This window comes from Lonchura striata, chromosome 3, assembly GCF_050655825.1.
Source record: "Lonchura striata isolate lonStrDom1 chromosome 3, ASM5065582v1, whole genome shotgun sequence".
Lineage (NCBI taxonomy): Eukaryota > Metazoa > Chordata > Aves > Passeriformes > Estrildidae > Lonchura > Lonchura striata.
In genome coordinates, this window is record NC_140705.1 from 77,547,717 (window position 1) to 77,561,111 (window position 13,395).

Consider the following 13,395-nt stretch of genomic DNA (forward strand, 5'->3'; position numbering starts at 1 on the left):
TGTTTCATACTGCAGGCCTATTAGACCCACTACAAAGGAAAAGAGCTGCTGAACTGTCACTATGTCTCTTCAGCCTCCACTCCAACCCATGAAACAAAAGTGCTACTTATATGCAAGTGTATAGGTAGCAGTGCAGACAGGAGATATTGTATTCTCTGCCATGATTCCCATTTTAGACACATCAAATCTGGTTATTGAATTAAAAAAAAAAAAAAAAACCAAAAAAAACCCAAAAAACAAACCAACAAAACAAAGCACCAAACCATAAACGACTTTTCTCCCAGTGAAAAGAACAAGATGCGTCCAGGGTTAAGCAGAAGTATTTTGTCGCAGGATTTTGGCAATTATGCCTGGTAAGATTTCATTCTGGGAAAAAGAGTTTATTGTGGTGATATAAGCAGGCCCTTTCCTCACAATCAAAGCTAGGAATTTTCCCTGCTTATACTTGCCTGTACGTGGCTGGAATAAGCAAGAGGAGCAAGCTGTTTGGCTGACTCACCGGCACAACCAGACTCTCCTGTTGCTGCCAGCCACCAGTGGAACTTTTTTCCTGCCTTTGCACCTGGGCTCTCCCTTTCCCAAGCTGCTATAAGCAGTGAGGCTCCTGACTTGAAAGAAATGCTGAGAGCCAGAGTGACATTGCTAAATTGCCCAGAGGAATTGCTCAGAGCAGGGAGGCATGTTAGCATTGCTTGTCAAAGCTGCTGCTTCTCTGAGTGTCTTAGTTCTCTATGTGTGTGAAGAAAAAGGTGAGAAGAAATGAGAAGTTGTGGGGAGGAAAAAAAATAAAATAAAAAAACCCACTGCACCAGAATTGCATCCACTGTTTTACTGACAAGAATAAAAGTCCTTGCTTGGGGAATTTATAGCCAAAATGAGTCTAATACCACAGGGCTTGACTGCCCTGATTGAGTATTTTGCAAATTACTCACATGAGCAGCCCCACTGACTTGGTCTGAAGGATTCTTCCATGTGCAGAGTCTGGCTCACAGTGATTAGTGACAGCAAACTGCAAGGGGAAAGGCATGACAAGGAAGAAATTGCTCTAAGGCAGCATTATTTACTGCTTCCCTCCCTCCTAAAAAGGAGTCAGGTGTTCTGACTATTTCATTCATTGGCTTCACCTTTGTTTTAAACCAGGTGCGTGCCAGAATGGATATCATTTATTTCAAGGTTCCTTCATACACAGAAGCCTGAAGACAAATCTGCACCGGTTGAAAGTCCCACTTCATAAATATAATTTATTATTATCATTGTGAGGCACATGACAACTAGTAAAATGCAGTTGTTTACTAGTTGTTTACAAGTAGTAAAATGTAGTTGTTTAAAACTACAAACAGGTCTCTTTATTCATTTTCAAAGCTAATACTCTGCAAATACAATAAAATCTGACAAGGTAAAATTTTGGAAGAGTCTTGACTGGGGAGGTAAATTCTCCATCTTCCACTATGCTGCTGTTGGCCAAGTGTGTTTGGTTGCTAGCTGTCTTGTGGTTAAGTGTGACCAGGCATAAACTGGTTAATGCTGGATTTTGCTGAGGTGATTTTGTTTTAGATCTACCTGCTAACTCTGGTTCTTTCTTGAGAAACCCAAAGTTTTCTCTCATAAATGGCATTTATCTCTCTCCTTCCAAAGCAAATTGAAAGTTCACTGAAAAATTTCCATCCTGAATCTAACTGTGCACAACTACAGGCCTGAAGCTGCAAAAACTGTTGTTCTTGCTTCAAACTTATTTTAAGGCATTTCACTTTCAAAAGTTGTAAGTTATGCTGAGAGTTGAACAATGTGAAACTTGCATGATTGCAGAGCAAATCTCACACCTGCCAATCAGGTTTTCACTATAATCCCATTTTTCCTCAGTCCTCCCAGATCTCAAGTGCTGTCAGTGCTCCCCACTTCTACATTTCACTGGTGAAGAGAGAAACCAGAGCTGTTTCCTGCAACTGCACTGCTGTCCCTTTGCCTCTCCTTGGATTTCCCAACTGAAAAACGGGAACATAGTTTTGTCCATCCCCAGTGAGCCTGTGGGACTCGGATTTATGAACACATTCACAGTAAACCAGGTTGAAAGGGACAGCAAGGACCATCTTAGTCCAACCTTTCTTGGTAAAAGCAAGGTCTAGACATGGGCTAGTGTGCTATCAAGCAGAACCTTAGTGTCCAAAACTGGAAAATCCACCATTTCTCTGGGGAGATTATTCCAATGGCTGCTGTCCTCATTGTAAAAAAATTTCCTCTTGCACCTAACCAGAATCTTCCCAGGAGTTTCTTGTGCCCACAGTTTATCGAGATGACCATCCCCTGAGACAGCACTACTGGTAGGTACCTCTGACGTGATCTGGTCTGAGACTAGGACTCAGCTGGCCTACAAGATTCTGGAAACTGTATCATGGGTTTGACTAAGTAAGAAATCAAAGGTATTTTGTTTTGCTTTCATGCTTTATTCTTAAGTACATTCAAGATTATGAGACACTTGGACATTGTGATGATATTGGAGTGCACTCAGCATTGTACTGCTCAAGCACTACAAACTTAAATGTGGCCATCCACAGCTTACACTCTACTGGGGTTCCGTTCCTCATTTCACTGACAGGAAACTGAGGGACAAAGATGCAGAACAACAGCACCAAAGGTACTTGACTAAAAGAGTAGCTTTCATCATGGGTAGCTGGGGAATGCAAAAGACAAAGTTAGTCACACATGCTATGCATGTGAAAATGGGGAGACACGCCTGAGAGATGGAACCAAGCAGGCAAGCTCCCCAGCTGATTACTGTGTGTGAGGTGGAAGGATGGGGATTTATCGACCAGTGCTTTCCCCTCTGCACCCAGGCAGGTAAATTGTCTCTGGGTACCAGGAGTTTTCTTTCTGTGTGATGTTGCTGCTTGAAACAGACAAAAGGAGATAAGGCAGTGGTGTATTTTTTTCTGAGGGACCGTGAAAAAGATTCTTTTGATGAAAACCTCGGTGACCACTCTGTATCTTGACACATCACTTAAGGTGATGGTGGTATTTTGTGATGGTGGTATTTTGTGGATTTGGCTGCAGGGGTCTTGCCCGAAACTGCACAAATCATCATCAATGAAAGAAGCATCTGAAACCCAGGCATTACAGACACTAGATTTGTGCCCTCAGTATCAAAGTAGTTCTCTTCCATCTGCTTGGAGTTATATGTAGGTAAAATAGGCTTTCTAAATAATGTCACATTTGATCATCCTGATCTAGACCTTAAGTCTTGCTTGTTGTCTTCCTGTACCAAGAGTGACCTGTGCCACCTCACCATCCTAATGAAGGGAGAATTTGTCTATGAAACGCAAGACAGCACAGAAGGGGGCAGGGTAGAACCTTAGAATAAAAGAACAAGAAATTCAAATTAGGCTGAAGAAGCGAGAAATTTCCAACAGAGAAATTTACAACCTTGCTTAAGATAACAGGGAGATATGGTAAACCAGTTCTTCAAGGACTGAGATAATTTCAATTTTCTTCACTTAGAATTCCAGCCTACAGTCTCTGATGAACTTCTTGTCAACATATTATGGGCTTGACAGTGCTGCTCTTGTTTAGAGTTGTCTCCTCTTCTTGGCTCATATAGAGTCCAGAGTAATTTTCAGTCATCTGTTCAGGACACGGTTCAAAGCTCTGACATTATTGTTATTCTTTATCTTCTTTCAGTCCACACTGGTATACATTTCCTATTTTCTCTCAGAGACAAAGCTGGAGATCTGCTTCATTTGTTGCCTTTCAGAGAAAGAATCAAAATTGTCTCATCACTAAAGGTTATATGGGAAAAGTCACACAAGGGCATGCAAGTAATGGCCTTGTGGCCCCCTCAGCAGTTATGGATCCACTCTTCATGAAAGATCATGAAAATGATCCAGAGAGTAACCAGAGTAGTCTCCAGATTTCACCTATGTTAAAAACAGGACATGGAATTTGCCACAGCAATTAACATGCAGTAACATTTCTGAACTGGTAGTGATGTATGAACTTTCAATTGTTAGCAGATAGGCTAACAAATAAATTCTGCTCCCTGCATCACAAATTTATGTTTTACCCAGTATCTGAGGTCAAGACTTTAAAGAGGCTGTGCTCTATGAAAATGCACACACATAAGAGTGATCTGGTTACCTTGTAAATTCTCTACCTCTGAACTGCACAAGGTAGTTTTAGTCCCATGAAAACCACCTTGTCTGGAAATCATAATTGGAAAGGTGTAGACAACTAACAAGATAAATATTACACTAACATTTCATTGTGGGTTTCTAATACACACAACACAGTGAGACTCTAAAACAGTGATCCCAGTGTTTTTATCATACATTAACACATTTCCCGTAACACTCTTGCTCACTCAACCTGCCTTTTTACTGAAGTAACTTCAATTAGAAACAAATCCCTTTAAAACACTACTCTAGGAGGTACAGACTGATGTATCTGTCATGATATTAAGACCTAGACACAAAAGACAGGGCTTCATTTTCACATGAGTATGAAAGCAAGCCAGAATCAACACTGAACACTCATTAGCTCAATGACTGACCTATGGCAGGAGGACCTGGGAACTTCCTACCTTCAGGAAGTTCATAAACCACCTGCTTAATAAAGGCCACACTCAGTGAACTGAAAATCTACAGAATTCATTCAGAAAAGGTCCCATAAGCATAAATAATTGTTCTGCTTAGCCTTGTCTGTATAAGGTGCTTAAAAATACATGAACTTTAGAGAAAGCACCTTCATTTACTGATAAGTTGCTGAAATGATGCATCTTGAGATGTGCTATTATTTGATGGCTTTTTCCTCGAACCTCACCTCTGAGTTTATCCAGTTTACTCTTCAAAGTAGTAACCTTATTTCTTGCTGAAGATGAAAACAGTGAAAATACTGTGACAGAAATTAAGGACAAATATATGCTATGCTACTTTGTGAAAAACAAACAAACAAACAAAAAAAACCAAAACAAAAAACCAAACACTTTCCTTGGGAGTTACTGATTATTTGTGATTGTTAATTTTTAGAGTTCAGCTCAACAGGAACTGGCTGTCAGTTGTCTACTTTTAACTGTTGGAGACTTCACAGGGCCACCAAGAAAACAGTTGGACTAAGTCTCTTTTTACTTTTGCTGGTAGACCTGAATTCCACAATAAAAAATTAATTTCTGACACTGCACTTTGTACTCTTTTCTATCAATGTCTCTCATTATTTTGACACTGATAATGGTTAAGTTTGTACTGCCTCAAGGCACCTACAACAAGGAGCCATCTAGTAGTGTCAGGCCATGCCCCATAAACATACCAAAACACACAAGACAGTGCTGCTAAAATGATGATAAAGTCTGTTGATAAAAAATTTCTAAACTCCACATTTAGCTTTAACTTGCGGACCTATAAATGCAATTCCTGACATGAATGTGACCATAAACAGGTATTACTGACTTGGTGCAGGAGGTAAGAAAGGTCAACACAATTCTGCTCTCTAGGGATCCAGATATAAGGGTAAGGAGGGGTGTGCACAGTGCAGCCAGAGACAGCACAGAAGGAAAGGCTGTGCCCACACACCAGGCCAGGACTACAGGGTACAGGCAGCCGGCACTCAGAGTAACTGCAAAGACAACAAAGGCTGCTTTATCTGCTCAAGTAGCACATGCTGTACAGCATTCCGACATTCTGTGAAATTCTAAGACTACTAGCTCAGATACAACTACATGCCACTACTTTGGTGAAACTTATCATGGAAGGTGTCTTCAAAGACTAATTATGCCAAGTTTTTCATCCCTGATGAGTGCAGAAGCATATCTGAACACTGGCATTTAGTTTCCTCTTCACTACTCTACCAGATTTCTAAAGACACCACACTCCATTATCTACTTCACTTACTTCAGAAGCAAACATTTTTTTATTTAAGCAGTGAAAAATAGAAGGAATTTTTAGCAAAGAATACCTTGGTAAAGAAATCATCCTTAACTAAAACCAAGCATCATCACATAAATATTAACGCAAATACAGAACACCATAATTTAGTTCTTCTCCAAAGTCTGTTTCTTGCTAGGTTCACACTAGGTGGGATGGCAGACATCTTTATTTTCTAGTTATCAGAAACTATACCCCAAACCAGTGTCTTAAAGTTACAGTAAAGTTGGACTTCTCTTTCTTATTTGTCCTGAACATAACAATTGTAACAGTTATGCTACAAAAGTACAATATCCCCAAAATCATGTGGTTATCTTGTGAAATTTATAGAACTGATGCCTCCACAAACCCATATGCAAAAAGTGTATTGCATGTTTATGATATATAATGCATACTTCCTTCATTTACAGTCACAAACAACAGCATATGCAATAAGAAACTGTTAAGCACAATATACCCTGAAAATTGGACAACCGTGAAAGTTTAAGCCTCTTCAACAATTAACATCTTTTGTAACACTGCTAGAACCATTAATGAAAATTTAAGTGTGAAAAATGTACATTCTTTATTCTGCGGTTTAGATACAGAATAAAATTTAACTTTTCAGAAAGTAAAACTATAACTATAGCTTTGAGAGCTGTCAGTTTTCTTTTGAGGATAAAGTACATACACCTTCTCCAGTTACTTTATTGCACATAATGTACAGTCATAAATGGTGTTTATTTACATGTGTTTTGGCAACGTCCATGTTTGCTTTTCCCCTCAGAATACATTATTTTGCACAAACAAAACCTTAAATGTTTCACACAAACTGCCATAATACAAGTCAAAGCATATATGTATATATGTCGCTTTATTGTTGCTGTATTTTCAATTAATTCTGCTGAGAGTTTCAGATCTCAGTTAACCTTTGCCTTGGGAGGCAGTCTCCTCCCAGACAGTCTGTTGTCAAAGATGGACACCTGAACTGCAGGCACCAAGAAATTAGGACTGCAGCCTGCTGTGCCTAAGCCCCAGCCCCTATGCACCACCTGCAATTAGTGAGCAGGCACAGAGAAGGAAGAGCACTGTACTTTTATTAACCAGTTTGATTCAACATTGATTACCACATGTTAATGTTATGGGTCATCTGTTATTTGGACAGTATTCCATTAACCGTGTTCTAGAAAAAGATATCAAACATATTAAAACAAAACAGAAATTCCGGGAACAATTATGTACTTCCAGCCCTAGGAATGTGTTACTCAGATTCCATTCTGTACAATGTGCTATTTCGGATACCTGGTATTTTTATACACAAAGTCAGCTTCTTATACTCATAAGTATGTTTCCCTCAAGTTAATTTCCTAATGGATGGTAACACATTTCAATGTTTCCCTGCATTTTCAGGGCAGAAAACCTTTTAGTGGTCCCCCTCATGGAGTACAGTCTGGCAATAAACCTTTTGCTACATGTAGATTTTAGAAATACTTTTAAAAGGTATGTTGAAATAAAAGATCAGTATTAGTACACTGAACATATGCTCATTAAAAATATCTGAAGGATGTTTTTGAAGGCACTTTATAATATGAAAAAAATATTCTTGGAGAAATCAAATTTATTGCACTTTGGAACAACACTTAAGATGTGAACAGCAGTGCTCAGATTTTACTTTGAAAGGCTAGATGGTATTTTTGTTTATGTTCTCACCTACAAAAAAAAAAAAATTACCCTAAGATAAATTCCACTTTATTGGATCAAAGAGGAATTATCTGATTGTCTTAAATGTATGATCTTTCAAACATTAAGACAATTTTACCTCAAAATAATAAGACAGACAAAGAAGCTAACTTCAGTTATTTAGGAATACTGAAGTCATCCTCAAATTCGGTTCTAAAAACAGCTTGTATCTTTCCTGTAAGCAGGCAAAGTATAAAATAGTTAAATTTTCAGACAGGCACTCAGGTAAACTGAGAAATGCCTTTGGTGGGCAACAATAATGAATATATTATTTTGATTTTAGAGTTTTCCATTTTTTTCTGTCCTTCAGCTTTAAAGTACTACAAAATTTACAGCAACTTCGACAACTGCATATAGTGAAGAATGAGATGAAAATGCACTGTGGACAAAGTATAACAGTAGTTAACATCTATTGATAAAAACACAAAGTAATAAAAATATTACAGAAAAGAAGTAGTTCTGGAAATAGAAGTATTCTTCAATATAAAACATTAAAGTTTTGTTCCATCTGAATAGTTTCACCTACACTGGACAGAGTCAAACTACATGTGCTTCTCTGGTAAAATTCTTTAAGAATATAAATTATTTGCTCTGTAATGACACTTGTTCCAGTAGGCAGTCAAGAGGTCCTGATATTATCTGTTGTAAATATCTAATATTCTTATCATCTGCCTGTGGCTGAGTTTTAGGATAGCAACATCATCTGTTAAATTAAAAAAGAAAACTGCACAAATGAAACTATTCAAAATGAATTAGTATTTTATCTCTACCTAAATTTTTTGTAGAACTATATGCCATTAGGAAACTCACAAACATCATCAAAGCTAGACTATTTTTCTCCATAAAATAAGAATGCATAAAATTTTAATTACTAGCAATACTGTGAGAACTCTTATTTATAAAGTTTTATATTGCATGTATTTCAAGATAAATAGTTTGAAACATCATAAATTAAAGGAGGAATTTGAATAGATTCCGATTCCTCATCTGACGTTTTACTATCTACAGGAAAAAAATGGACTTTCAGGAAGAAAACTGTTGACATCTGAAAAGTTATCTACATTGAGGATCTCCCTCAACCTTAGTGGCAATTACTGCCCACTTAAGGTTACAAATCTAGAACTACCTGGGAAATGTAAAGGAGCCTCAGACAGTGTATTTCTAAGAAAAGGGATGTGTATCTGTAAAAATATTGCATAGATGTACATTCAAAACAGCATTTTCACCATTTCAATTCCCTGCATTCATGTTGCTCCAGTCATCCACAGGGATAAAGATCATATAAAGGCAGCTCTGGAATTTGAAATGGATGTTGCTCGGTAATTTAGTGAAAGGTGTATTTTTGTACTTTCTGCAGTCACTAGGAAAAGATCCAGTTTGACCTTTGGCTTACAGAAGTTGTACTCCCCTGAGCTAGGCAATACTGATAGACTACAGCAGAAGTACCAAAAATAAAGTTATTTGAAACAGTGTGGTATAAACAAGGCACTTTTGCCAAAGGAAACCCCCAGGTTTTGTGTTTCAATGTACAGGAATTCTATCCAGAAATATTTTGTGCTTAGAAATGTCACACGATGCAACAGTGAATCAGGTGCCAAAATCAACAAATCACAACTTAATGTGCGATTAACTGCAACCGCTGAATGGTTCAACAAAGAATCAAACTGGTTTCTGTACACCCTCACGATTTACCAATACACTGGCATCTTTTCTTCTTCTGCTGTGAGACAACAGTAATTATTTTAGAGAAAGAAAAAGAAAGTGTGGAATTAGTAATGCAGATGCTGAAAGGCAAGTGGCAAGACTCTACAAGAAGAATGCCTCAAAAAACGCTACTTTGTTCCCATTTCTACTGGCACCTATTCCCCAAGGTAAAAGGCCAGAATGGCCAAAGCCAACTTAATAGTAGTGTGCAGAATGTCAGCTGACAAACAACATAAAAACAAGTCACGTTGTGTTATCTGTGGTCACGTTCTTCAGGGTTAGTCCAGTAACTTGACTTTACATTCTTCCGTCTTTATTTGTTTATTTTAATTAAACATGTAATGGTTAATAAACAGACATAATCCAGAGTTAGTAGGTTGGTATTATAACATTTATTAAAATAATGCTATGGGTTAATAGAAACAGCAAAGAACCAAAGAATTAAAATGCAAGCTATGTAAAAACCCAACTAAAACCCAAATATGTCTAATGTATTCATCCAGTAGCTAACTAAAAGCCCAAGAAAGACAACACTCCCAATATAATAAAGTACTGCAAAACAATTGGCAATTTTTCAGTTATCAAAATTGTGGGTTTTGCATTTTGTATCCTTTTTTCTCAATCAGGAAAAAAATTCTTTTGAATGTTATATAACATACATATAAAACAAGATAGAAAAATACATTATAAACTTGTAACAATGGCTGTAAATACATTATCTTACATGTTTCTCATAGGCAATAGGTTGGTTATGGTACATACATAGCATGAAACTACTAAGATAATAAAGAATAGACAAATACATGTCATCTGTACGGTTACATACAAGCGACACTCCCATCTACCCACTCTAAAAAAAATTACATAATACTGTCAGAAAGAAGTCTTAAAACTACTTATTTTAATAAAGAAAAAGTCATTAAAGAATGATAATACTGAGAACCAAGGCATTCAGAGATTTCAAAAGTCATGCTTTTTTTTTAAGCTGATCCAAAATTTTGTCAACTAAGTTTTCAGAAGTTTGTTCAGAGCAAACATTACTTTCACATGTCACACATCTATTCCATACATTTCCCCTCCCCCACCAGAAAAAGACCTTTGATAAATGTCTAAAATGTCCAGGTTTTATCATAGTTGAGATGAAACTGGATCAAATACTGGTATTGTTTTAGCAAATCTCTCTTCAAATGTTCGAGTGTCGCAAGTTTATTCAACCAACCAACCAAAATAAAATCAAAATGGCACAGCATATACTGTAAATAAAATCAACACAACTGTATGTGTAACAGGAAGACAAAGCTGGTGGCACAATAAACAAAAATCTAGCTGAGTACGAAAGGATGAATGTCTATTGCATAGTAAATAAACTGATAATTATTTCCAGGTGAGACAAGATGTTAGATGAGGTCACCATGCAGGTGCTTAAAAATGTAAGCCCTCTTAGCTTACTATTGACCTTTCATTTGGAAGCTGTGAAGATTTGCAGGAGGAGAATAAGTTGACAAGAGGGGAGTAAAGTTATCACCTGATATTTGCCAAGTTTAGTACTGAGCCCCACAATGTAACAATTAATGTTATCAGAATTAAATACTGTGCGTTGAACAGCTTCAGCTCTTGCAATTGCCCAGCTATTCGAACCTCATCAGAAACAAGGGTTAAAAATAAGGTATAGCTGGACTTCAAATGGCTGAAGTTCCTCTCCTGCTTATCTTTTCAAGAAAAGCCAATGGGCCAGATCTAAAAATATTCAAAGATGAGCTGAAAAGTAAGTAACTTCCATGCTGTTTGCCACTGCAGGAGCTGTTCCTGGAAACTCGGGATGTGCTCCGTCACTGACTGAAAACTTGCTAAGCACTTTCAGTTTCATTATCTGCAGAACATCCATTTTCTGGGTGATGCTGAAGACTCCTACATTTGATGTAATATTTATTTCAACCAGAATCTCCTCTCCATCCCTGAACAAAAAAGATGTAACTTCCAGCTCTACAAACATTTGTCAGCTAATAATCTCCTTTAGCATGAGACTGTGTATATCACAGAACCCTTTGGTTTACGTTGCACAAGTACAGCATTTGCTATGATTTAAAAAGTGGAGTGGCTGGTTTGATGAAAACTTAGCAAATACTTAATGAGATTTTGGCAAAGTCACATTACACTAGTATGGCAAAAATCAGGTAATTAATATGGTCAACTCATCATTTGTCTTCCCTCACAGCTTCTTTCACATACTGGGCGACTGAGTGGCATGCAGTAACTTGTCTGAGGGAGAAGCTGATTATACAAGACATTTGACTAAATGACCATGAAGAAAATAAGGCACTTCCTTTTCTTTAGACTTATTCCAATACTTAAAAAATAAAAAAGAAAGACTAAAAGGCTCTTTTGGTCTTTTGTTTCTTGACAACCACCAGAAAAAATCATTTAATGAAATAAAGGGTTTCTTTGTTCTTTTTTTCTTTTTTTTTATAACACTTGAAAGTATAAAATGCTACATTTCCAAAAATATATTTTTTTTCTGCACCAGCACCCTTGTATAGTAAAAGTATCTACTTTTTTGTTCATTTTGTTTCAATGCACTACACTTTATCTACACTTCATTACATGTATACAGCAAATAGGCAAGCATGGCTTTTACATCCTTAATGAAATTTTTTCTATACAGGGAGGTTTAAAAAAAATATTTGAACAGTTTGCCCAGTAATGTGACACATAATGCATGTACCTTGTTCTCATGTAATCTTCCAAGGAGATTAAAATATGGTTAAAACAATTTAAACCTTATTTTGCTTTAATAGTGTTGCTGTTTTGTTCTCTGCATTAATGTAGTTCTGAAAAGTCATCGTAATCTGCATTTCATGGCACACTTTCCTTTAAAACGTCCAATTTGGCAGGCAATAGAAAAAAGGCTGCAACATCTGCCCTTTGAGGGCACTGGTAGTGACTAAACAGCATATCAAATTTTGAATACTTTTTGGAATCCCTTCCCCAATGACATCCCTGACCAAAGGTTCATGCATGATGCATCATCACACAGTACATTCAGAGAGAGCTTTGACTTTTTTTTTTTTTTTTTCTGAGAAGAAAAATATTCCTAGAAGTCTCTCACAGTAACTGCCTCTGTCATCGGGTAGTTAAGGGACATCTGTCTCCATCTCGGGCGAGGCCTCCTTACCGTTCGCTTGGGGCAGGACACTAGAGGATGATCAGTGCGGAGGGATGAGTTGGACCTTATTGCTTTACTACTATTCAGTGCAGGTTCTAGAACCACTTTCACCCAAACAGGAGAACAACAAAAAGTGGAGTTGGAGGACAACAATTTCTTTGTCTGTTTTGTTAGATGGTAAGACGAACGGACAAGTGCCCCAGCTCGCTGCACTGAAGACAGGCAAGCAAAGGCGTTTACCAGTTAACTGATCAGCAGGCAGGCATGGTCAGGTCATCATTGGGTGAAGAGTTCAGAGGTCAGAAGGTCATAGGTTAGTTGCCGGTGGCAGCTGGGTGGTTAGAAACAAAAATAATAAAAAAAATAAAATAAAATAAAAAACAAAAACAAAAAAAAAAGAAAGAAAAGATAGAGAAGAGATTAGTTCCAGCTAGTGACGGCTTAATGACAACATGAAAACTAATCACAACTAATAAAAAAAACAAGCATGTTTAATTCTGACATACTGATCGACACCATCTACAGAATGCAATAAAATCATGACAGCCCTCCATCATGATTTGGACACGTGAAGGAGAAGCCCACTCCCACAAAACCGGTTAACAGGAGAAATAGAGATAAAATATGACTAACGACTAATGGTTAGTAGCAGTCGATGAAGAAAACTGGAAAACAAAAAACGATGAACAGTTTCTGAACTGGGTAGAAGATTTCCGGAACAACAGTCAGTGCACAGCATCAGTATCTGACTGCTATTAAGCATTAGTACCTCCCCAGGTGCAAGCATTAAAGCAACTATTAATGATGGATGTGATTATTAATAACTGGTTGTTAAAAGAATGGAGTCATCTAAGGAATTCTGGATTTAGAGAAACAATTTGGTTCAACAAACTATGGGCCAAA

The 13,395-nt window shown here is 37.4% G+C and overlaps 1 protein-coding gene across 12 annotated transcripts in view; it reads right to left on the minus strand.

The window, feature by feature from the left end:
* Window positions 1–1,227: 1,227 nt before the first annotated feature.
* QKI (QKI, KH domain containing RNA binding) overlaps window positions 1,228–13,395 on the minus strand; it is a 154,256-nt gene continuing 142,088 nt past the window's right edge. For 10 of the 12 annotated variants that reach the window (XR_014954340.1, XM_021544151.3, XM_021544149.3 and 7 more), the window contains one exon: window positions 9,703–12,823. Coding sequence is in view for 11 of the 12 variants with exons in the window: in XM_021544151.3 (XP_021399826.1) it covers window positions 12,807–12,823 (17 nt within the window). In the remaining variant the exon portion in view is untranslated. Of the gene's footprint in view, window positions 3,739–9,702; window positions 12,824–13,395 lie in introns of those variants that run through there. The other 2 variants (XM_085576839.1, XM_085576836.1) reach the window with 1 other exon arrangement.